This window comes from Melospiza melodia, chromosome 10 (genome assembly GCF_035770615.1).
Source record: "Melospiza melodia melodia isolate bMelMel2 chromosome 10, bMelMel2.pri, whole genome shotgun sequence".
Taxonomy (NCBI): domain Eukaryota; kingdom Metazoa; phylum Chordata; class Aves; order Passeriformes; family Passerellidae; genus Melospiza; species Melospiza melodia.
Genome location: NC_086203.1, coordinates 30,895,977 through 30,918,754, shown reverse-complemented (window position 1 = coordinate 30,918,754; position 22,778 = coordinate 30,895,977). Strand labels below are relative to the sequence as shown.

At 46.0% G+C, this 22,778-nt stretch overlaps 2 protein-coding genes across 3 annotated transcripts; one reads left to right on the top strand and one right to left on the bottom strand.

Annotated features, from left to right (window-relative positions):
* Nucleotides 1-205: 205 nt before the first annotated feature.
* On the top strand, nucleotides 206-6,707 carry SEC13 (SEC13 homolog, nuclear pore and COPII coat complex component). 2 transcript variants are annotated; one of them, XM_063165078.1, is made up of 9 exons: nucleotides 206-269; nucleotides 656-700; nucleotides 1,670-1,785; nucleotides 2,211-2,362; nucleotides 2,919-3,052; nucleotides 3,836-3,969; nucleotides 4,441-4,561; nucleotides 5,346-5,492; nucleotides 5,858-6,707. In XM_063165078.1, exons 1-9 carry the CDS (start codon nucleotides 267-269, stop codon nucleotides 5,966-5,968), a joined length of 963 nt encoding a protein of 320 aa, XP_063021148.1. In that variant the 5' UTR covers nucleotides 206-266; the 3' UTR covers nucleotides 5,969-6,707. The 2 variants fall into 2 exon arrangements, with proteins under 2 accessions (XP_063021148.1, XP_063021149.1); XM_063165079.1 differs by lacking the exons at nucleotides 206-269; nucleotides 656-700 and adding an exon at nucleotides 769-787.
* Nucleotides 6,708-7,318: 611 nt separating this feature from the next.
* Nucleotides 7,319-21,003, bottom strand: IRAK2 (interleukin 1 receptor associated kinase 2). Its single transcript, XM_063165077.1, has 13 exons — nucleotides 20,796-21,003; nucleotides 19,305-19,484; nucleotides 16,842-17,006; nucleotides 16,024-16,136; nucleotides 14,421-14,615; nucleotides 13,910-13,974; nucleotides 13,373-13,487; nucleotides 12,985-13,094; nucleotides 12,429-12,624; nucleotides 11,688-11,750; nucleotides 10,447-10,647; nucleotides 9,778-10,282; nucleotides 7,319-9,484 (listed from the first exon to the last, which is right to left on the bottom strand). Exons 1-13 carry the CDS (start codon nucleotides 20,986-20,988, stop codon nucleotides 9,366-9,368), a joined length of 2,220 nt encoding a protein of 739 aa, XP_063021147.1. The 5' UTR covers nucleotides 20,989-21,003; the 3' UTR covers nucleotides 7,319-9,365.
* Nucleotides 21,004-22,778: the final 1,775 nt, after the last annotated feature.

Sequence of the window (22,778 nt, the reverse complement as noted above, 5' to 3'; positions counted from 1 at the left end):
CTGTGTCCGGGTGCCGGCGGTGCCTCTGGCCGCTCGGCGGGCCCGGCTGGCGGCGGCGGGGCAGCACGGGTCAGCGGCCGCTCCCGCCCTCGCCCTCTCCCGGCCCAGCCAAAGCAGTGGCCGCCCCCGGAACCCGGCCCGGGCGGAACGTCGTCGCAGGCGGGCGGGGCGCGGCGGGGCCGGTTGTGCGCGGACCGGCGTGCCACGTCTGAGCGCGCGGGCAGAGGCCGGGCCGGGAGCGCCGCGGGGCCGGGGCCGCCGCCGCCATGGTGAGAGGGCCGAGCGGGGCCGAGCGGGGCCAGGGCTGCCGCCGTGGTGAGGGCGGGCGAGAGGGGCCGGGGCCGCCGTGGTGAGAGGGCCGAGCGGGGCCGAGCGGGGCCAGGGCTGCCGCCGTGGTGAGGGCGGGCGAGAGGGGCCGGGGCCGCCATGGTGAGAGGGGCCGAGCGGGGCCGGGGCCGCCGCCACGGTGAGGCGGGGGCAAGCAGGCCGGGGCCGGGGCAGAGGGGAGCGGGGAACCGGCGGCGTCCCGGTGCGGGGCCCGAGCGGTGGCGTCCCGTCGCGGCCCGGGCAGCCCGGGGCACGGCACAGGGTACACCGGACCCGGCTGGGCGGCCGGGGATGATGGCCGAGCCCGTTCTCTTCCTTCTCCCCGCAGGTGTCGGTCATTAACACCGTGGACACGTCCCACGAGGACATGATCGTAAGTGTGCGGGGAGCTGCTCCGTCGGTCCGGCGGCTGCTGCGACAGAGCTGCTCTGGGGCTCTCTGTGAGCACTGACCGCGGCACGTATGTGCTCGTGAAAGAGCACACTTGTGAGGTGTTGGATGCAGAACGCTGTCTGAAATCCTGATCTTGCCATTTTATACTGTGTGGAGAGAAAAACTTGGCTGGGAGGAAAGGGGAAATTATTTAAAATCTTAATTTTCATGTGAGGGCTTGTTTCTGCCCTTTTTTGTGAAAAAATAGAGATATGTGTATATTTGCTGGTACAGACCTTCAGCTGATAAAAATGGTTTTCCTTTAAGTGGAGGTGTCTGGGAGTAGGTGTATGAATATGGGTAGGAAGAAAGGTTTCAAAGTAATTTGTTGGAGGAAGAAGCCCAGTTAGATAAGCCTAATTCTTCAGGAAGTATTTCTTCACAGAAAAGGCTATCAAGCATTGGAAAGGGCTGCCCAGGGAGGTGGTGTAGTCACCATCCCTGAAGGTGTTCAGGAAATGACTGGATGTGGTACGAAGTGTTCAGGTCTAGTGACAAGTGACAACCGTTGGTCAAAGGTTGTAGTCAGTGACCTTGGAGGTCTTTTCCAGCCTTAAATATTCTATGGCTTGGTAATGGTGAAGTTTCAAATATAATTAAGAGCAGTATTTGTACACCCACTTCACATTTTAAGAAACAGAAATACGTAACTTGTCACTGCTTTGTAGTCAGCATGAATTCTCTGTCATGAAGATGCTGTGGCTGTTGCTCAGAATTCCCCGGGTCCTTCAGTGTAACATTTGTACAGTGACTGAAGGAGCGGCTGGGGAAGCAGAAGCACTCTGCTTGTGTGGCACGCCTGGATTGTTTGTTTAACAGGGCTCCTCTGTGCCCGGCCCGGGGCAGTGTGCTGCAGGGGATCGGCAGGCCGGGCACGCCGTGCTGAGCACAGCTCTCCTCTCTCCTCCAGCACGATGCACAGATGGATTACTACGGCACCCGCCTGGCCACCTGCTCCTCTGACCGCTCCGTGAAGATCTTCGATGTCCGCAACGGGGGGCAGATCCTCATTGCCGACCTCAGGGGGTGAGACGGCACAACACCAGAGCGTAATCAGGGCAAAACCTTGGTGCCTTGTCCTTTTGCCCTTGGGCAGCACAGAGTGCAGGCTGAATTCCAGGGTGAACTCCTCCAAGACTGTGCTGAAGAACTTCTGACAGCTGGGCTGGGGATAGAGCTCCAGTGGGAAGCACAATGGGGCTTGGTCATTCATGTAGTACTTTGCATCTGTAATTTTCAAGAAGTAACATGGACTGATACAGGTGTGAATTGTTTTCTGTGGCAGTGAGAGTCCTGTGTCAGGGCACTAACATTGCCATCTTAGCGTTACTCATTCCTCGTGTCAGATCTCTAATCCCTCCCAGAGCAGCGATGCACAGCAGTGGTCTGTGAGGCAGCTGCAGTTGGAAGGGGTTTCTCTCAGCTTTTCCTAATGCTGCTGTTTCTTGCAGGCACGAAGGTCCCGTGTGGCAGGTTGCCTGGGCTCATCCTATGTATGGGAATATCTTGGCTTCCTGTTCCTATGACAGGAAGGTTATTATCTGGAAGGAAGAAAATGGCACTTGGGAAAAGACCTACGAGTACACAGGACATGATTCTTCAGGTATGGAGGGCTGGAGTGTGGAGCTGGGAAGGGAGACTGAGGAGGTGAGGGGATTTGGGCAAGACTGAATAAATCCATTAGTGTTGAGGAAGAAAGCCTCTGTTAAAAAGAAAACTATAAAAACTGAAGAGAGAGTAAATGTGTTCAGCATTAACAGGACATTTCCCTAAGATTGTATTGCTGCATAAGCCACTACTGATTCCTACCATGTGTCTGTAAGTGTTGTTATACAAATAAGTCAGCTTTGAAATAAAGATGGCAGGGAACTGAATTCTTGAAGAAAATACTGCCTATTTCCAGTTAGAAAGACTGCATTTTATCATGCTGTGTTTTGTTTTAAAATTGAAACTGTTGTGTTCAGATGATTTACCCTCCCAATGCAGATCTGTTACTCAGTAAACAATGCTAATTGGCTGGCTTTTGCTGAAATTTGACTCATTCTCAGCTTTCAAAGCCCCTTGCTTTTGGTGACGTGCCACTGATAGCAGTCAGTGAATTGGTCAGTCAGTTTCAGGTAGGCCCTGTGCTGTAATCTGGTCTGTCTCACCCTTCCCAGTGAATTCTGTCTGCTGGGCACCACACGACTATGGACTGATCCTGGCCTGTGGCAGCTCTGACGGGGCCATTTCCTTGTTGAGCTACACGGGCGATGGGCAGTGGGAAGTCAAAAAGATCAGCAACGCACACACGGTGAGTCTGGTCCTTTGGAGCAGCCCAGAGTGCCCAGAGCTGCAGATAACACCGAGGTGATACCTCAGAGACTTGAGTGGATAAATACTGAAATGCAATGAAATTATGTGAAACATCCAGACCCAAGAATAGTTTCAGTTCATCCAGAGTAGGCAGGTATACTTTTTAGTCACTAAAATGAAGTGGAAATATGATGAAGTTCACTAAACAGCATTGGCAATCCCTGTTTATTGGGCATTATTGTTAAACACAGTGCTGAAAGTTACCTGATAAGAAATGGCCTTGGTACTAAGAATACCTGCAACAGCTGGAAAAAACTGTGGGACTCCTGTTTTTCCCAAAATTGTGGAGATTTTTGTTTCATCAGAATATAACAAGCTAATGGCAGTGGCCCCCAGTAGAAAGAAATTCAGCTTAGGACCAAAGGTTCCTTCTACTCCTGTATTCCTAAATCTTAGCAACTGTGTGTGCCTTTTGTCTTTGTGGTTTCTGTCTCTGTCTCCCCTATTTGCACATCCAAGATGAACTATTTTGTGTGCAAATACCCTTATAGCTACCTCAGGCTTTCTGAGTAAGTGCCTTAGTGACGCTACTCTGCATCTGGATTTCTTATTCATCCAATATTCATGCAGCATGCAAGACTTCACTTTTTCTGAGATGGGTTTATTCACCATGCTCAATAGAGAGTATGCTACATGTTCTTCACCCCCTCAGCAGCCTCTATCTATTTATTTAGTTAATTAAAGTAATCAACTTTTAACAGTGATGCTTTTCCTTAACTAGATTGGATGTAATGCAGTTAGCTGGGCTCCTGCTGTTGTACCAGGAAGCCTTATAGAACAACCCTCTGGTCAAAAGCCAAACTACATCAAAAGATTTGCATCTGGTGGCTGTGACAACCTGGTCAAGATCTGGAAGTAAGTGCCCTGTCGCCAGATGAAACCTGACACTTTAGGCTTTGAGTGTCCCTGTTAGTATCTCAAGTAATATTTTTGGCTTCCCTATTGTATCATCTTCGAATTACTGTTTTAGAGAAGTGTTTTAAAAATGGAAACTTAGTAATGCACAATATCTCCCATGGTTCTTGCAGTTTGTGCCAGCCCTGTGTGATCTTGTCTCCAAGGACAGCTTTGTAATGGTCTTTGGTTACCACTTTGGTTGTAGCAGATTTTTGACAGTAACTGGAGGTCAGAGCCTCTTTGCCTGTGCTGCTTTCTGTCCCTGGAAGGGATTTTGTCAGATTTTTGGAGAAGTAGGGAACACTTGTGCTTTGTATTGCATTGATGAACACAGAGTTTGAATGCTACAGTCCAAAGCCTTCCTGAGCAGGGCATGAGATGATGGAGGATGCTGCCGCTGCCCTGGTGACGATACAGTTGTGTTTTCAGGGAAGAAGAGGGTCAGTGGAAAGAAGAGCAGAAGCTGGAGGCTCACAGTGACTGGGTACGAGACGTGGCCTGGGCTCCATCCATAGGCTTGCCAACCAGCACCATTGCTAGCTGCTCACAGGTGAGGTTTCTTTGGAGCAACAGGGACAAGCACTAGGGGTGCTCACTTCCACGAGCTTCCTTCCCCGTTTCTCTAGTGAAGGAATTGTAGGGATAGAGCTGCTCTAACAGGTCGTCTTGGCCATCCTTTGCTATATTTGGGTCTCCGCATACGAGCCTTTGACTCCTGTTATTCCCCATCTCAGAAGCCCAATAGAAGCATTTCTGGAGAAAGGTTTATGGGTGTAGGTGCCTCTGTAGCAAAGACTGGCTTCTGGTTGGAAAATCATGAGCAGGATGATCTCACTGGGAGGAAGACCTTCCAACTAATGTTGTATTTAGTGGTTTTGGATCGAATTTACTGAACTTCCTTCTAAAAATACTATTTTCTAATAATGGGCATTCTTAATCAGCTCTGGTGTTATCAGCCTTTATATTGACTGTTGTCTTCTTGTTGCTCATCTGTGAAAGCTCTTTTTTTAACATCAAGAAGACTGCTTAGTGAGCTCCTGCCATTGAGTGGAAAACAAAATCTCATTCTGGAGAAGTATTTCAGCTGATAGTATGTATTTTGGGGGCTCTTCTCTGGTATTTGCAAGTCATTGTTTGTTGGTAGTTTTTCTCATCAGAGCTGTACTCCTGCCTTGCCTTTATCCATAGCGAGGAGACAGCCCCTTGCTGTGCTGAGCACAAATCCATGCAGATACATCAAGGGTGGTGTGCGAGCTGTGATTTGGAAATGTAGCTGCAGGGGCAATTCAGAGTTGTGTTTCTTGTGCCCAGCCTTGGTCTCTGTGCTTTTGCAGGATGGCCGAGTGTTTATCTGGACGTGTGATGATGCCTCTGGGAACTCCTGGTCACCAAAGCTGCTGCACAAGTTCAATGATGTTGTCTGGCACGTGAGCTGGTCCATCACTGCCAACATCCTTGCAGTGTCTGGAGGAGACAACAAAGTGAGTACTGCTGCCTTGGCTTTTGCCCTGTGCAGCCTGTTTCCAGAGGAGCTGAGGTGAGACTGTTGTCACGCGTTTAACACAAGGCTGTCATAGAGTCTCCTTTGCTGCCATGGGGACGTTTTTTCTTCTGGTTAATCAGGAGGGCAGGAAAACCATAACCTTTGGAAACCGCTTGCACTGCATTGTGAGACCTTACTTGAGGGTAGAAATGCAGGCTGAACTTGATTTTGTGTGGTACTGACAATTCACATACTCTCCTCATATAACTGCAGGCTATCACCAAACCCATGCTGTGGTAGCTACAAGAAAAGGGGAAACAGGATATGTTTAAAGCTGAAAGCTGTTCCTGCTCTGTTTTTGAGGTGACACTGTGGAAAGAGTCGGTGGACGGGCTGTGGGCGTGTATCAGCGACGTGAACAAGGGCCAAGGAGGGGTGTCTGCTGTGACAGAAGGGCAGCAGAACGAGCAGTGATGCACCATGGAATACTCTAGCTGCAACAAGTGATCACTGTCCCTGATTTGCAGTGTGTCTTTAGCTGGATGAGAACTGATTTTATCTAAACTGGACATGAACATGGGAAACAATTATCCAATTTTATGAGCACTCTTACTGGGAGGCTACAATATGTTGATAATCAGCCTTAATTGACATTCCTTTAAATTTAAGATAAACAGTATAGCCAAGTACTGTGCCTGATACTACTCCTTGATACTGTAGGAATTATTCCCTGCTTTTCTGGTTTAGGGGTCAAATGTGAATGGCTGTGCTGTGGTCAGAGTTCACACACTTCAACAGAACAGGGGGAAGCTGTCAAAACAACAAGGTGTGATACTCCTTGATGCAGGGGACAAGCACTCTGTGCCCTCAAAGACCAGAACTTTGTTTCAAGTGAGGAAATGGGCTGGAGTTGTCGGGTTAGCTGGTAGCGTGCTAGCTTGCCCTGCTGGTAACAGTGATGTTGTATTTGTGTCTTTCTGAAAATAACGTGCTTGGTGAAAGTCTCTTTGCTTTCTTGAAGATGAAAAGGAGTAGTGGAATGCATATGTCTTCTGCTATATAATAATCTCAAACTGGGTTATTTAACCAACATCAATAAGTCAAACCATGGTTTGAAGATTTATTTTTTTTAGTCACACTTCTGTGCTGTATCTCAGTTGTTTGGATTTTTTTTGTTGAGAAAACCGACAGAATAAAATCTTATTGGTTAAAACCTGGTGTGCTGTATTAAATAATCTTTTCACAGGACTGCCTTTTCAAGGCTATCTGCAGTGTGTCTTCAGCCAGGCCACAGTCACATCTTCCCATCCATGTAATTAGCTTTGCAAGAGCTTGGCTTTTTTTGTGGGGTTTTTTTCCTGTAATGGTACATCACGAGACAAGGCTTTACAAAGCCGTTGCTCTTCCTTTGGTCTTGGCAATTCCCAGGGAGAATGTAAGCAGTGCCAGCTTCCCTCTTCTGCTCTTACAACTTTACTCGTCATGAGGGAAGAAAGAAGGACATGAACCTATTTGCGCATTTTGAATTTATTTTTAAAACCAGTGTTAGCCGGTTGAAAAGCTGAGCCCCGGGTGTGTGACAGTTCTGCCCGGCCCGCCCGCACCACAGGAACCTTGGTAATTAATTTTACAGTGAAATTCTTCTCTAGAGCCATCAGAAAGGAAAAAAATCAGCTTTTTGACACTTAATGAAGATTGAATAAACATGTTTGTACTAATAATTGCTACAGAGAGCAAAGTGACCTTGAGCTGCTTTTGCCCAAATAGGGTGGAATGAGATATATTTTCTGTGCCATAAATCATGAAAAAGCAGGCTAGAAAGAGGAAATTTTCAGGTTTTTTATTCAAAAAGCTATTAGTAAATGGTAATGCATAAACTCTTGTGAACTGCCAAGTTACATAAGGTGTTAAGGTAAGACCACACAGTGTCTTATATGTGCCATACTAAATACTTAGGTAATCTGTAAGACTACCTAAATCACCTCAGAATGTTTTAAAACTATCAGGGTACAAGACAAAGAATAACAATTCCATCTGGTGACCACAGGACAACAAAACCTCTAAAGCACTTCCATGAAACAGAACTATGCACAAACTACATTTCTCAGTTTAAACTCTCGGGTTTGCCATTTCTGGAGCATAGCCATGTGCATTCCTAAAATGAAGACACAAGCATTTTACCACAGGTCTCCCAGAATATACCAGTGAAAAACAATGAATATTACATTTTCAGTGCCATAAAGTATCTTGATAAATCTGTAGAATTAAGTAGTTATTGACCAATCTGAGTATACAATGTTTCTTATGTCAGTACTAATCTTATCTTGGTTTGATTCTGGTAAAATAAAAAAGCACATGTAAATATAAAGACAGTATCCAAGGCACTTATAATTAAGGAATTTTACCAGTTTTTAGTGTAGAGAATAACTTGAGAAATGTGTAGATAACTCCAGTACTCAGGTCTTTAGCTAAAATGCTTTTACTTGCTCATAGTAATACATACAATGAACTAGGTACTGTACAAAAATAGAAGGGGTGAAGCCTTTATATAAAGCTAGGAATATATACTAGTACACAATTCCACTGAAAATAATTACATATAATTAATTTTATTTTTGTTCCCTAAACTGCACTGTGAATTGCAGCCCTTTCTGCACATCAGGCCCTGTTCCCCATGCTCAGGAGGCAGCTCACCTGTCTGTAAACAGAGCTACATACTCTGACAGTTCTTTTGATCCCTCATAAACCTGTTTTTCCCTAGACTGCACACAAGTGGAATATGCTAGCAATAATAAAAATAATAAATATCATAAAAACAAAAGTGATACTTTCTTGAGAGGGCTTTCACTTGATCATAAATACACCAGCATACAAGTTTCTATTTTTTCTTCTGCATGTGATCCCTGGGCCTGAGACTGAGGCTCCTACTGCTCCTACAACTAAGGAATACCCACAAGGATTCCTCTGAGAATGCCTGGTGAGTGTGGAACCATCAACAAGTCCTCTTATTAGCTTATATTTGACCCATTGCCAAAATAAATACAACAAATTATGTTTCAAGTGTCCTATAAAAAAATCAGAGCTATTTTAAATTAAAATCTTTCCTAATCCAAAATATACAACAGTTACCATGTGAAACACAATGAGAAACATTTCCATGTATAGGACACTTAGAAAAAAATAATTCCCAAAAATACTCCTATGAAGTATTAAACATGGTCTCAGAGCTCCCAACAGTGAACTGAAAGGTTGGACTTCAGTGATGTCACATGTATGTGGAGGGAAGCTCAGAGAGTGGAGGAAAGTGGCTGAAGTTAATTACCTACACCTGTGGTCAGTGCAGTTCAAATGAGGTGAAGCTGTACAACATTCTGAGAACTTGCACAAAAATCCCTCTCAGGTAATGCAGTGGTTCTGGGTGTGTGGACTAAGATTGTACAGAACAGGAGAGAGCCACTGGCAAACTCCCAGCAGCTCTGGGGATTCCTGTCTGGGCAAACTGCACAGGGCACTGCTGCCTGCCACTGCTCAGTGTTTGCCCTGCAGCTCCTGGGGCTGTGGCTTAAGGACGCCAACAGATGCTTCCTGAAACACACTGCAAATCAATCACAAATTATTATGGCAATTGCATTTGCCATTCCTTTACACATTGCAGATGAAAAGTGGGACTGTGCTTTAATCTGCTATAGAACAGTTATTTTCTGGTGCTTCTCTATGTGGTACTTCTTGTTTCCTTCAGTCAGGGCTAGTGTTCCTGATTGAAACCTGCTACCTAATCTTACGTGAAAGGTGCACTTTTACCGTCCTTCTAATGAGGACACAGTCCTTCTTTCTTCTTCTGAGCTGGCCACTGCTAATTAATCCATCCAATTTATGATTCAAAAAGTTCAGAACTGTTTAACTTGTCCTCTTCATACAGCAAAATATTTTCCATGAGCTTCTTTTTTTGATCATTTATCTGTATTTTCCAAGATGTCTCTCTGGCTGAAGCTGAAAAACAAAAAAGCCCAAATACTGAGGGAAAAAATCCATGTATTGTCTAAGGAATAGATGATAATTTTAAATTTAAGAAAAAGCAAGCAAGCAACCAACCAACCAGCCAAAACTGGCTTCGGAAAAAAAATCTGAGAGAAACCTGCTAAATGTTTTGTAGATTTATTAGTAAATTCATAACCAAGGAGAAAAGATTTACTGATATGTGTTTAAAAGTAGGAAGTGGAACCTAAGCAGTTCTGGAGGAAGGAGTAATTAGTCCCTATATTGTCAGAGGAGGGCACTTTTACCTTGTGGAGCACACGAGGAGTCCAGGTCTGTGTTTCCCTGCACACAGGGGCCCTGTGCAGCAGCTGCTGTCTCCAGGGTGCCATCGCCTCTGGCGCACGCCAGGCTTCTCTCCTGCAGTCCCTGGGCAGGCTTCCCCTGCTTGACCCTGTCACCACAGCCTGACCCTTCTTCTGGGCTGGTGCACTTGTGGCTAGGTAACTCCTCGGAGGATTTTTCTGGAGGATTCCACACGAAACTGCTGGACTCATCTGACTCGCAGGGCACCCGTGACACGTAGATGCCGCAGGTGTCGGGCGCCGCAGGCGCGCAGGGGCTGGCGCCGCTCCCCACGGCTGCCCGCGCGCTCTCCTCCCCGCCGCCCACTGCTGAGGGCACGTCCACGCTCACACTGGCTGTCTCATCATCAGTTTCTTCTGGAGTGTTCATGGACAATCCACAAGTGCTGCTTCCACAGATGTAATGCTCCTTTAATTTGTTTTCAGCCATTTCCATAATTTCACGTACCTGTTTTTAACAACCGAATCTGTGAATGTGTAATAATTGTTGTACCCCTGCTTACACATATTCTCCTATGTCAACAGTCACAAAATAAGCATGACGTGAATGTTGTAGCTTTACACCCTGATGACAAGGAGACTTAAATCTTGGCCATGTATTTAAAATATTACCTCTGCTATGTTTGAATTCTTCTTTCTCAGGCAAAGGCAGCTGGCTGATGCAAAATCAACAGCCACCTCTTCCAGCAAGTGCCCTGCTTTTCTGTCTAGGTATTTGCAGCAGATTTCCTTGGCAGCCAGTTTTTCCAAGTTTTTTCCTTTGGAGTCTGAGCTTTCTTTTGCTGTTTGAATTTCATCAGCAATCATATCTTTCTGTTCAAAGGAAGGAGATGCATTAGTGAAGGCAAAATGAACACAAGCATTTATTTTTGTCTGAATCTCTGAGAATCAGTATTGCTGTGTATTTGTCATTGGGGTTCCTCAATCCCTGGTTTACAGACTGAAAACCTTTAATGATGTCTGTTCATGCAACTGACTGAAACGTTTGTTCTCACAGGAGAGAAAAAGGCCAGTGGCTTTCTCTGCATGTGTCCAATGTCAAATTCCCTAAAGCAGGGCAAGCTCTTCCTGGCGTGTGCTCATTTATATAGGAATGCAAAAGAGCCAACACTGTGTAGAGCAGCATTCTTACGCAGGCCTTTATAACACATGTTAAAGAAATCAGGAACACAGGATCTTTGATTTTTCTGAACCCCTCTGGACACTTCTGAATTGCTTGCAGATAGTGGGAATACTGCTGTTCTCCCCTCCAAGGCTTCAGCCAGACAAGAAATCAGGAGCACATGCCACAGAAGGAATGCAGGTGAAGGCTGCTTTCTACAGATGGTGTTAATGCATTCAGTGAGTTTGGCTCTTCTGATTGCTTGTGAAAGTGGTTCATGTAGCTCTAACCTCAGCTTGGGAAACGGGTGAGGACATCAGTTCCAGGCATGAGCACAAGACAAACGCCTGATAAACATCATGATGAGCTTCTGCAGCTCCTGCCTGCCCAGGTTTCCCCACTCATTGTGGCTTATATCACCTCCTCCTGGCACACAGAAAATATGCAGCAGCATTTCAGCACAAAGCCTTGTCTCCTAAATATTTATCTATTTTGCAGTCTCTTCCAGTGCAATTCAGGCCAGCACCCATAAGTGGGTATGTGAAATGGGAATATCTACTGTGCTTCTGTTCTAATGGCAGGCAGGCTACTGACATTCATAGAACCAGGATGTGGCTCCTAAACTTCCCTTCTGCAGGACATGTACAGCAGACAGCAAATATCAAATTGTATTTAAATAAAATTAAAATTATTTTTATGACAGCGACCCCATTAATTTCTATTGGTGTTCATTACTGCTGCTTTTTCTTACCAGGTAAATCAGGTGTCTGTCTTCATCCAGTGCCTTCATCCCAGTCAGTATCTCTGCTAAGACCTAGAAAGTATATTTGAAAGATAAAATTATTTGTTCAGAACAAACTATAATTTTAAAATTAAGTTTCTAACTAAATAAGTATTGAACTTTCAATGCATTCTGGTATTATATTTTTACTTCAGATGGCTTAACAATGCCAGCTCAGGGTATTTATGAGACTTTAGATCTACCTCAAGAGCCAAGTCCAGATTTTATAGTTCAATAAATATTGCTGAAACAAAGAATAAGAAGAAAGTAAAGCTAAATGTAGATAAGAAATCATACTGAACAGAGTAACTTCCTACTTAAATGGAAACACCTGGAGATGGGTGACATCATAGACTATCAATTATTTTAGCTGAAACTATAAATGAACAGGCAATGTTTGTAGAAGTTCATGTGGTGAGTCTGCCAGAATTTTGAGCATTTGGTTTGTTTTAAGCCATCAGCAGTAGTACTTTATTTACAATAAAAAACACTTTTGTTTATTTTATTCAAAAGATTCACCTAATTTTGCCACAAACTGAGATATATTTGGAGTGTGAACAATTCAAACCAGGATTTCAACACATTATAGAGCCCACAACTATAATATGAAATTGCCAGCAAAACAACCATATCAGGTACTTGCTCTCATATTCAATTTCTTGTCTAGATACATCAAAAAATAAACCAGAGCATGGAAAAAAGGCAACATACCACACCACAGCTGAATATATCCACTTTTTCTGTTAACTGCCCATGTCTGACAAAATCTTCTGGCAGGTAAGTAAGAGAAGCTTGCAGGACTTTGGTTTTCATCACGGCATATTCTGATTTTTTATCAGAAGAATGCAGCCGCAGTCCAGAATGCCCAAGCTTTGGTGTAAAGTTTTCATCCAACAGGACATTTGAGCTGCGATAATGACAGACAAATAACAATATTGGTCAAATAATTATTTTATCTTGTGGCAAAGAGTTAGTTTTATACTTTTAAACTTAAGCACTGAAAGTGTCAAGCATTTGGCCTCCTGCATAGCACTGAAAGGATTAAGAATGTTAGAAAGCAAGAAGGGGAAAAATCAAGCACCCAAAAATTCAAAATAATTTACTGCCATCATTTAGGAAAGAGAGACAGGTTAAACAAAAAATGGCAAAGGCCCTACAGAACAAGGGACAGCAGAAAATACTGCAAATGCATTTCCAAATTGTATAAACTTTAGCCGTGACTAATTACCAGGTAACCAAGGAAGTACTCATATGCCAAAGCACTCACCTCTTGATATTCCCATGAAGAATTCCAAAATTATGCAAATACTCTACTGCTCTGACAACTCCTAAAGAAATGCTAATTCGCATCTCCCAGGTCAATGGAGCAGAATCATCCTGCAAGGAAAGGAGGAAAAAATTGTTAATTAATGGAATAAAACACTGTAAGACATCAATAGTTTAGAAAACCAAAGGCTCAGCTGAGTCAAACTCCAGGCAAAACTCCAAACCCCAGGAGAGGAGCTGCTGCCTTTCTGGTGCTTGCAGCCAGGGCACTGGGCACCTTTTTTTTTCTGTCTGTTTCTCAGAAATCAAAGAGATGCAATTGTTTTTCCTGGAATTGCAGGAGAGGACTTGCAATCACAAGTAGGTGTCAGCCCCAGATTATTACTCACGTGGCACTGCAGCTTGTTTTGCAGGGAGCCATTGGGCAAGTAGGGATATATCAGACAGTGTGATCCAGTTTCCACCGAGAAGCCCAGCAGCTGCAGAATGTTTATGTGACAGCACCTGCAGGCACAGATCAGCAGTGACTTGCAAATGATGTAACAGCAACGCAGAAAAATACATTCCTGAGCTGGAGTAAGTTCCTAAATTCAAGGCAACTGGAAGGGTGTGCTGCAGCTGGAGGCACAGCTGGGGGCACAGCACGGTCTGGGCAGCAGACAGCAGGAGGCTGACTGAGCAAGAGCCCATCACACTGCAGCAGGGGTACAGGGCGGGCACTGTGTCCTCCCCAGCCCAAGGCTGTGCCAGCCAGGACCAGCAGTACCCCCGGGCACTGTGCTGCTTGCCCAGGGCTCCCACACAGGCAGCACCAGCCCGCTTGTCCCAGCCCAGAACAGTGCCTGGAGCACACGCCCCCTGTTTAACACCCAGCACCACACCACGAGCAGGACAGGCACCACTGCCTCCGACAGCCAACCACTCACCGAAAGCAAATCTGCACCTCTGTATGAAAGAACCTCTGGGTGGAATCTGGGCTCGTGCATTCCAGCTGAAAGATGAAAACATGCAAGAGAATGTCATTGGAAATTACTAGGACTTTGCATTTATACAGATCTGGTAGTCTCTAGATGACAAGCTAGTGCAGGAAACAAGCAAGTACCACTCATGGCAACATTAAGTCAAAGGCAGTAATTAATTGGCAATTAGAACAAAAACTTGTGTAAAGACACCCCCGATCCAATCATCAATGCAGGCAGCTATACTGTAGGCTACTCCTATCTATAGAGTTAATGGAACTACTCACATGAGTAAAGTATTCATCAAAGTGTGTTTTCTGAATTTAGGTTTAATTATTTACATAATTTCATTTTTACCTCCCCTCTTGTGTAGTTATTCTGGTTCCTTCCCACACAATATTAGACAACACCTGCTAATGGACACCTGCAATGTCATGCTAATAACACACCCTCTTCTACAAAAAGGTGCAGTACTTGCCTCTTTGAGTCTTTTGATGACAAACACCATGTTGTTCCTCTGACCTTTGTAGACATCTGCGAAAGTACCTTCACAGATTCTGTTCTTGTCACTGAAGCTGTTGGTGGCATTGGCAATTTCCCTCTGGGTCCACAGGAGACTCCCGCTAGGGAGGTCAGCCATCGTCTCCTGCTGGGGAGCAGAAGAGCTGCAGGGCTGCACATGTGTAGGAGAAACAAGTTTATCTCATGATAATTCATATGCTTTTTCCCTCTTTCAGGGTCATATTTTCCTTCCCATGTTTTAAGCAATCATTGTGATTGCTGAATGAAACTGTGAAAGGCACTATGCAATCACTCCTTAGGGTGTAGGCAACTCCTGTATTCATGTGTTGGGATGAGTAAAACTTTTGCACAGTAGAAGTGAAATCAGTTACCAATCCTGCACTTCCACCTTTCCCAGGAAACAGACTTAGTTTTGTTTAAAAGTCCATATATTTATGTGAAGTGATGTTAGTCTGATTTACAAAAGATCTTAATCTTTATAGCTGGGTTACATATTAAGAAACAGCTGGATGAGAAAGTGGGGTCCCTCATAATGTAATTATGCTCTGGTAAACTTCATATCTACTTTTGAAGCACCTGATGTCAGTTGCACAATAATTCGTTGCTTCCAGTGTGGCAAGTCCTAATACCAAGTATAATTACAGTCCTGCTGGAGCCTAATCATGCAGCTTTCACAACCTTAATGTGCACCCAACTTGAGGAAATAAAGCACTAACTTCTTCTCAAGAAACTCTGAAACTACTTGCAGTCTGAGTCAGTCTTCCCTTCTGGCTGGTAGTCCTGGACCATGTTACTGTGGAAGAGTTTAAAGCCTCAGACAAAATAAACCAAAGAAAACAGGCCAAGAACAACCATGTAGGGACTAAGGTGTGCCCAAAGATCTGGGAAACACTTTGGGGACAGGACAGATGTAGTTAGACTCTATGAAAGACGAGAGAACTGTGGGGAGGAAGGAACAGGACACTTCACGCTGAAATCATCCGGAACATGAGGAGAATTTTTCCCACTGTGATGGTTAAGCAGCTGAACAGGGGCTCAGAGAGGTGATGGAACCTTTATCTTGGGAGATTTTCAGTTGTCAGCTGCACAAGGCTTTGAACATCATGACTAAATTCAATACTAGCCCAGTTTCAAGCAGAAACCACATTTTAAGTCTACAATGAAACTAAACGAGGTATGTGGTTCTGACTAATCAGTGGTATATACTGTCCTGTCCGGCTATTGCACCAGAAATGTAAGTCCTCTGTAAAATCTACATGTGAGAGTCCTTCAAACTCAGTTGCTATTTGTGGGTATGCTATCCCTTCTGAGCTGTGCAGGAAATAATACTGTAAATTTTTCCCTCACTGGTCCTTCACTGGCAAAAAAAGTGATGTAACCACAAGCAGTATAACTGAAGCATTAGTACTGTATTCAGTCCAAACCCTTGGTATTGAGCTCAACGTTTCCACTACAGCATCATTTGTGTACAAGTAGAGGGATAAACTTTAACTGGAAAAAGGCAGAATGTCATAAAGGCAATTTTCCTTGTATAATCAGAGAGCACTAAGGGGATTTACCTTCACACTCGATAAAACAGGAGGATTGGACTGTAGGGAATTCAAAAGCTCTCTCGGGGGAGGTGGTGGAGCAGGGAGGGAATACAAGGCTCCTTCAGAAGCAGCACCTGAAACTGAGATAACAGCATTGAAAACACACCTTAGTTTTGTGATACCACCACCTGTGACTAAGGACAAAGGTCTAAGAATTATGAAGATCTGGGGTATTATTTTTTCAACCTTCTGATCAAAGATAATCTGTGACAAACTGTCAAACTGTGAAATTCTGTGTGGAGACAGGGAGCTCTCTTCCTGGTCCTTGTTTGCAGGATGACTGTGCAGCCCTCTGCAGCCCTGCTGGGGCCATGGAGCTCCCTGTGCTGTGCTGCTGCAGATGCTCGCCCAGCACGGGCTGGGCTTCTCCCTTCTCTCTCCCAGCAGAGGGGCTGCTGAGCCCTGCCCGGCTCTCTGCTGGCCGAGGGTTACTGTGCATGAAGAGAGGGACACGGGGCAGGACATGCATGCCTGGTGTAGTCTTTGTGTGGAGCCAGGATGGGATCAAGGCATTCAGAGACCTGGGAATCATCCTGAGACCCCAGAGCACAGAGACAGCCAGCATCTCTCAGGCCTAGGGGCCCAAAGGAAGGATGACCAGGGAGCTGTGTGCTGAAGTCAGGAATGAACAGGAGACAGCAGTGCTAGGAAAACAGCAAGCACTCAGCTGTGCCCATCTGGGAGACAAGGTCTTCAGTGTACTGTCCTGACCACAGACACACAGCAGCCTTGGCCAAGCAGTCATTTCGTGTCAGAGCAAATCCAGAGTCCAGCACTGTACTTACTGCCTGATGGCACTGCTCCCAGGTGTGAGGAGTCTGGGCATGGCAACAAACTTAGGGCATTTTCTTTGTCTCTCCTTTTGCCTTCTGTGGAAGGGACAGATATGATCTGTTTGGGTGGCTCTGGCTCTTCTTTCCCAGGGCTGGTGATGCTAGAGGCTGATGTCCCTTCAAAACAGAGCAAAGGGAAGATAAAGATAACCAGAGAAAACAGAGTCTGACTCTAATCAGTGACCACAAAATAATCCTAATCAGGACATCAGACTTCAAATTAACACAAACATTAAAATGAACATTCAAGCAATTTAGATGGTATTTAAATTGAGACTATACCCATGACATTAACTTTTACTTAAAATTAACAGGAACTAATTGCTTCAAATAAATACCAGCAATGACTATTCCAGAGATGCCGAGACTCTTACAAGAAGAAATTAGCAATAATGATATGTCTATCATTTTCTATATAACATCCTTCAGGTAATGATCTCAAATCACAAATACCTCCCAGCCTAAGGAAGGCATTGAGTTCTCTGCAGTTGTCATAGGACTGAGGGGAAGATGGACAGAACTATCTTGGGTTTAGCCAGTTAAATATTTTAGGACTGTTTTCAATTGTGTGATTTTAGTGCCATCCTAGGTTCATTCCCAGGAAAAACTTTCCTCTACAGGACTATTTGCAAGAAAGACTCATACTTTTACTTAGCAACAGAAAAAAAAAAAAAAACCAAAGACAATCTAGGGAAAACAAAAAATGGTCAAAGCTCAAAACTTATTGATATATAAGGAAAGTTTATAGGATGAATTATTGATTCACTACAGCTCTAACAGATCCTGTGCTGTACAGAGTTTGGCAAAACCTCAGAGTCAGGCCTGAAAAAGCAACTTGAAGTCTGACTAAAGTGCAAAGATAGAGTGTACAGGAACTTAAAACTACGTACACCTGAGGGGGGATTATTCAGATGAGATTAGGCTACAGTTAGGATGGGAAGAAATACAGTACAAAAGTTCAGAATGCTGTGATATATGAGGTTGTCAAAATCTCCAAAGCAGGTGAATTCTTATCTCTTAAAATGCTCTTAAAACTGAGGTTGAAAAGGAGCCTGAAAATGCCCAGTGTGCACTAGGGGTGATATAAGGGCTTTCTCCTGGCTGTAGTTTTAAACTTTCATATGGCACCTTTTATCAGCAATACATTTAACATTCTCTTAAAAAATCCAAATTAATGTTTTTTACATTATACAGAAAAAACATAAGCCCAAATATTATTAAATGGTGGTTCTTATCCTGCTGTTCTAAGAGCTTTGGTGATCTCAGAATCAAATGTGCCAGGCCTCTGTTTGCATCTGAAAACAGACAACAGCTTTGTGTTATTTTACTTGTACAAACAAAGGCCAGGAGTACCTGGAACAAGCAGGAAGCCCAGTGTTTGTTGTGTAATCTGGGCTACTGGTATGAACTGTGGGAGAGAAGCCAAGCACGTTCATGCTGAGGCTGAAGAACAGCAGGGCCTGAAGAGCCACAATGGCAGAAATGGGCATGCTCTCTTTGAGGTTTCCATCTGTTCTCCTCAATGCCACCCATGAACCCCGCTCTGAATGAAACCAGGTCTGAAAACTGAAACTCAGAACACTCATCTATTTTTGCTACTGTGTTAGAATGCTATGAAATCCCAAATTTTACAGGGTTTTAGGATTAGCTGTCAGTCTGCAGGCCCTTAATCAAACCTGACAGTCCCTTCATTCTGCAGGCAAGTACCTGTATTCTGTTTTTTCCCTTACATGGTTTAACCTAGAAGTCTCAGAACTTAGCATCACTTCCCTTATTCAACCTACTTTTCAGGGTTTTTTATGACTTTTGCAATTTCCTGCATGTCAGACAAACAGGGCAGCACTGCAGCTAAGGAACTGACATAGAAAACATCATTATAGGCATTCCAAAGTGGAACTAGAGAGTGCAAAAAACTGTTGAATGAATATAGAACTCTTTGGGAAGTAATCTGACAGCAAAAGATCTCCCTTTGTGCTGTGTCTGATTCCTTTAAGTAGGAATGAATTGAACTATAGTCATGTAAGGACCACTTAGTGCCACAGGACCAGGCCTGAAGAGCATGGACTCTTGTGCAGCCTCTGTGTTCTGAAATGCTGTCTGATGTATAAAAGCACCAGGCCTGGTCTGGCCACAGCCCATCCTCCTGGCACTTCTGGAAGGGTCCAAGACGGGCACCACAAAGATGGGGTGATGAGCTAAGGGAGCCGGGAGTCCACCCGTGTCACCTCTTCCCTCACACCACCACTCCCACTCGAGTGAGCAGGGAATCACAATCAGTGGAGGCATTGTAGAATTTGACACAGGATGCGACTTCTAACAAAAAGCTTCTTCAGCTAGCAAGGAGGACATCCTAGGAGGGGCCAGGGGGCTGTGGGGAGCAGCACAGAGCCGTGGGAGGAAGGGGCAGCTACTCACAGTCCAGGATGACCTGAGCTGCTCGGTAAAGCTGCAGCCCTTGCAGCAGGTCCAGGAGCTGCTGCACTGTCGCCAGCCTCACTCCCCACCACCACATGAGCTCCCTCGTGATGCTGATCCCTGTCTTCTCCATGCACTTGATTTTCCGTAGCTCTGTTTGATCAGTGATCACGTAGGAGGCTGGTGGGAGAGAATGGATATTTCTGTTTAAATATTAAAAAAAACAGGCAAAGGCAAGCAGGGCAGGCTAAGGTGTGAGATGCAGTTTGCTTTTGCATTTGTATATCTTTAAAAGAAAGGATCACAATAAATTACCTATGTGGACATGAAGAAATTTCTGTTCCTAAAGTAAGATATCACTTTTCTTCCTTCAACTATTCTGGAGAAAATTTTGTTCTATCAGAGACACTTGAAGACTCACTCATACTTGTCAGCGTATTTTCCCTGTAATCTTTCTCCTTAATACTTTGTACCAAAGTAAGGTTAGATTAAATTCCTGGGGTGATTCTCCCAAAATAGGAGAATCAGTGGAGTGGAGTGGCTGCACTGCCACTTGCATTCCTAAATCCCTGTGCTGTGGTGAGCCAAGCAATAGCTGAATCACCTGGGTGTTAGCTACACTCCGATAAAGCTACCAGGGAAATGCAGCTGTTTTTGGATCCTGTGCCAAAGCTGACCCTACACAATGTGTCCCAATTCCTGACCGTGCCCGTCACCTCACTGTATTCTCCCCAGCTCACTCACCCGTACAAACCCCGCTCCCTGGTGAGTGCCCAGCTCCAGCCCACACACCCAGACAGCCCCGAGCCGCAGTTCAGGGGCTGTGCCTGACGGGAAAGGCCAGGGCTGGGGTGCTGGTGTGGAGACAGAGATCCCTGAGCTCTCACCACGGCTGGCTTTGGAAGGACATCAGAAATACAGCTTTGTGCATCTGAAGGTAGTGGAGATTACTCCCACCCTACATCAGGAAGTTTAACTGTGGTAAGAGCTTATTCAGCACAGTTAGGGATGTCACGTCAAATAAAGGAAAGCAGGTGCTAAGAAAAGATTCAGCGTAGAATTGTTTGTGCAGGGATACAGAAAAAAGAGTAAATAACTCAGGGACTATATTTTCTGTACTTACTGACTGTACCCAGCCAGGACTGAGAAAAACAGGGGCACAAAGTAGGAGGGAATATACATGAAGAGAAGGAGGAAATTAAAAAACAGAACATCTGAGCAGATGTGAGGGACGTTGTGGAAACAGGCAGTGAGAAGCGGCAGGAGACACAGTGTGACTGGAGAGGGAAGTGCGAAAGGTTGCGGAGAGTGAGGGGAAGGAGCCCGGCTGCCCAGGGAAAGCCAAGGAGCCACGGAAGTCTGGCATTCCAGCTGTGCTGGAGAAGCAAACCCAGAGCGCTGCCCGGGAATTCCCTGTTGACAGGATGTGCCCTGCCGAGCGCCGGGAAGCGCTGCCGTCCCTGCGCCGCCCCAGCTGCGCCGTGCCCTCACCGAATCGCATCCAGTCGTAGTCGCTCAGGCAGTCCATCTTCTGGCAGAAGTCTTCCAGCACCCAGGCGGGCATGCTGTGGATGTAGAGCGCCGGGGCCGGGCCGGCCCTGGGGGCGAGGGCTGGCTGCTGCAGGGCCATGCCCGCGCGGTCCCGCTCCCGGTCCGGACAGCCCCTGGTCCCCGCCGCGGCCATCAGCAGCGCATGCTGCGCGCCGGGGCACGGGCAGCTCTCCGGCCTCTCCTCCGTTTCCCCGAGCCTGCTCTTCTCCGGGGCTGCCCTCACAGCCTGTCCCAGCCCGTCCCAGCCCGGCAGGCGCGCTCGCTGCCGGGGGGAGAGAGCCCGCGGCACTGCCGGCGCTGCCCGGCGGGCTCCGAGCCTGCTTCCTGCTCCGGCTGACGTCAGGCCCCAGCCCCACATGCAAATCAGATTTTCCTTTCCAGGAGCGGTCATTGCTCCAGCCCGGTTGCCCCATTACGAGTGCCGGAAGCGAGAGGCGCTGTCCCGGGCGTTGCGCAGAGCCGGCGGTGCGGCCCAGCGGGATGGCCCCGGCCGGGCCGCGATCCCGGGCGCCGTGCCCGCCGCTCCTTTGGGCCCGGCCGGCTCTGGAGAGCGGCTGCGAACACACTGGGGCCGTCCCGCAGTGCCCGCAGAGGATCGGGCACCGCCGGAGAAGCCGCACAGCCGCCGGGCGGGGCCGCGCACGGACCCTCCGGCCTGGCTCGCCCTCACGGCCGCGCCCCGGGGATCACCGGGGACCCATGGTCGGCGGTACGGTGCGATAGGCAGCGAGTGAGAGCTAAAGAACATCGGAACTGGTCACAGCGCCAGGTCTTGCTTGTCAAGGGTTAGGTTTAAAATATGTTCTTAAAGTCAACAATTTTTTCTGTTTTTTTTTTGTTTTTTGTTTTTTTTTTTTTTTTTTGCTTAACCTGATTTTGATAAAAACGTATAATTAATTAATTTGCCAGTGTAAATATTACCAATACTTCTGGCAAAAAGGAGAGCCTTCCTGCCATACTACTGCTGCTACAGACTGCCAGCAGATACGTCAGTGTAACTATCAGTCTTCTGGTCCTGTTGTTCATACTTAGCCCTAGGTCCAAATTTGTATGAATTGAAAGAGGTGCTCTAAGTTTTGACAGCTTTTAATTCAACATTTCTATGTACTCTGCATAGATGTTACAGTACAGCTTACTCTTGTTTTCAAACTTTCAAACTTTTGCAGTTTTCTACACTCCTGGCCTCAGAAATCATTAACTTCTTAGCTCTGCTGTGACAATGAAAAACTGAAAAATGCAATATTGTTGTAGCTATAAGATCAAAGAATGGGAAAAATAAACAAAACTACCAAAATTATATTTAAAATATGACAACTCAAAGACTGCCTTGGGATATAATAGTTGCATTTATGGGGTTTTCCCCTCCCTTTCCCCTGCTTACTGTCCCTCTGACACACACCTAAATGTTCTGAAAGTGATGTAAGATGAGACTGAAATTGTGTTGCAAAGAACTGCATAAAAGTAGGAAAAAAATACTTCTTCCCCTTAGGTACTGGAAAAACTTGTGAAACCATTTGAACTATTTACCTCGGCTGGAAACAAGGGGAAAGACCACATCCAACCACGTGTATGACTTCAGTCCTGCCCTGAATGTCACAAGTAACGCAGGTTCTTCCTGGGGAAGTGAAATCGACTGAATAGAGGCTGGAACAATGCTGTATGTCCCTGCTCGGCGGCCTTCCCTTTCCGAGTGCTGTGGGCAGGGCTCCGCCGTGCTGTGAGCCCTGCCCGAGCCCCGGGGCTGCAGTGTCAGCAGCATTTATTGCCCGGGGTTCCGCTCCCCGGGCTGCCCCGCCGGCTCTCTGCTGCTCCCGCGGTGCCTACGAGGCCGTGCTGGACCGACTGAAAACACCCAGGGCCAACGCAAGGAAAGGACAGCTTCCACTCGGTACTAACCCATCTGAGTAACTGCTACGAGACTGC

Coding starts and splice junctions, on each gene's coding strand:
- SEC13 (XM_063165078.1), top strand. Junction 1,786..2,210: donor CTCATTGCCGACCTCAGGGG/GTGAGACGGCAC, acceptor TGTTTCTTGCAG/GCACGAAGGTCCCGTGTGGC. Junction 3,053..3,835: donor AGATCAGCAACGCACACACG/GTGAGTCTGGTC, acceptor TTCCTTAACTAG/ATTGGATGTAATGCAGTTAG.
- IRAK2 (XM_063165077.1), bottom strand. CDS start 20,988: ATGGCCGCGGCGGGGACCAGGGGCTGTCCGGACCGGGAGCGGGACCGC. Junction 12,625..12,984: donor CTTCATGGGAATATCAAGAG/GTGAGTGCTTTG, acceptor TCATTATCGCAG/CTCAAATGTCCTGTTGGATG. Junction 11,751..12,428: donor ATATATTCAGCTGTGGTGTG/GTATGTTGCCTT, acceptor TATACTTTCTAG/GTCTTAGCAGAGATACTGAC.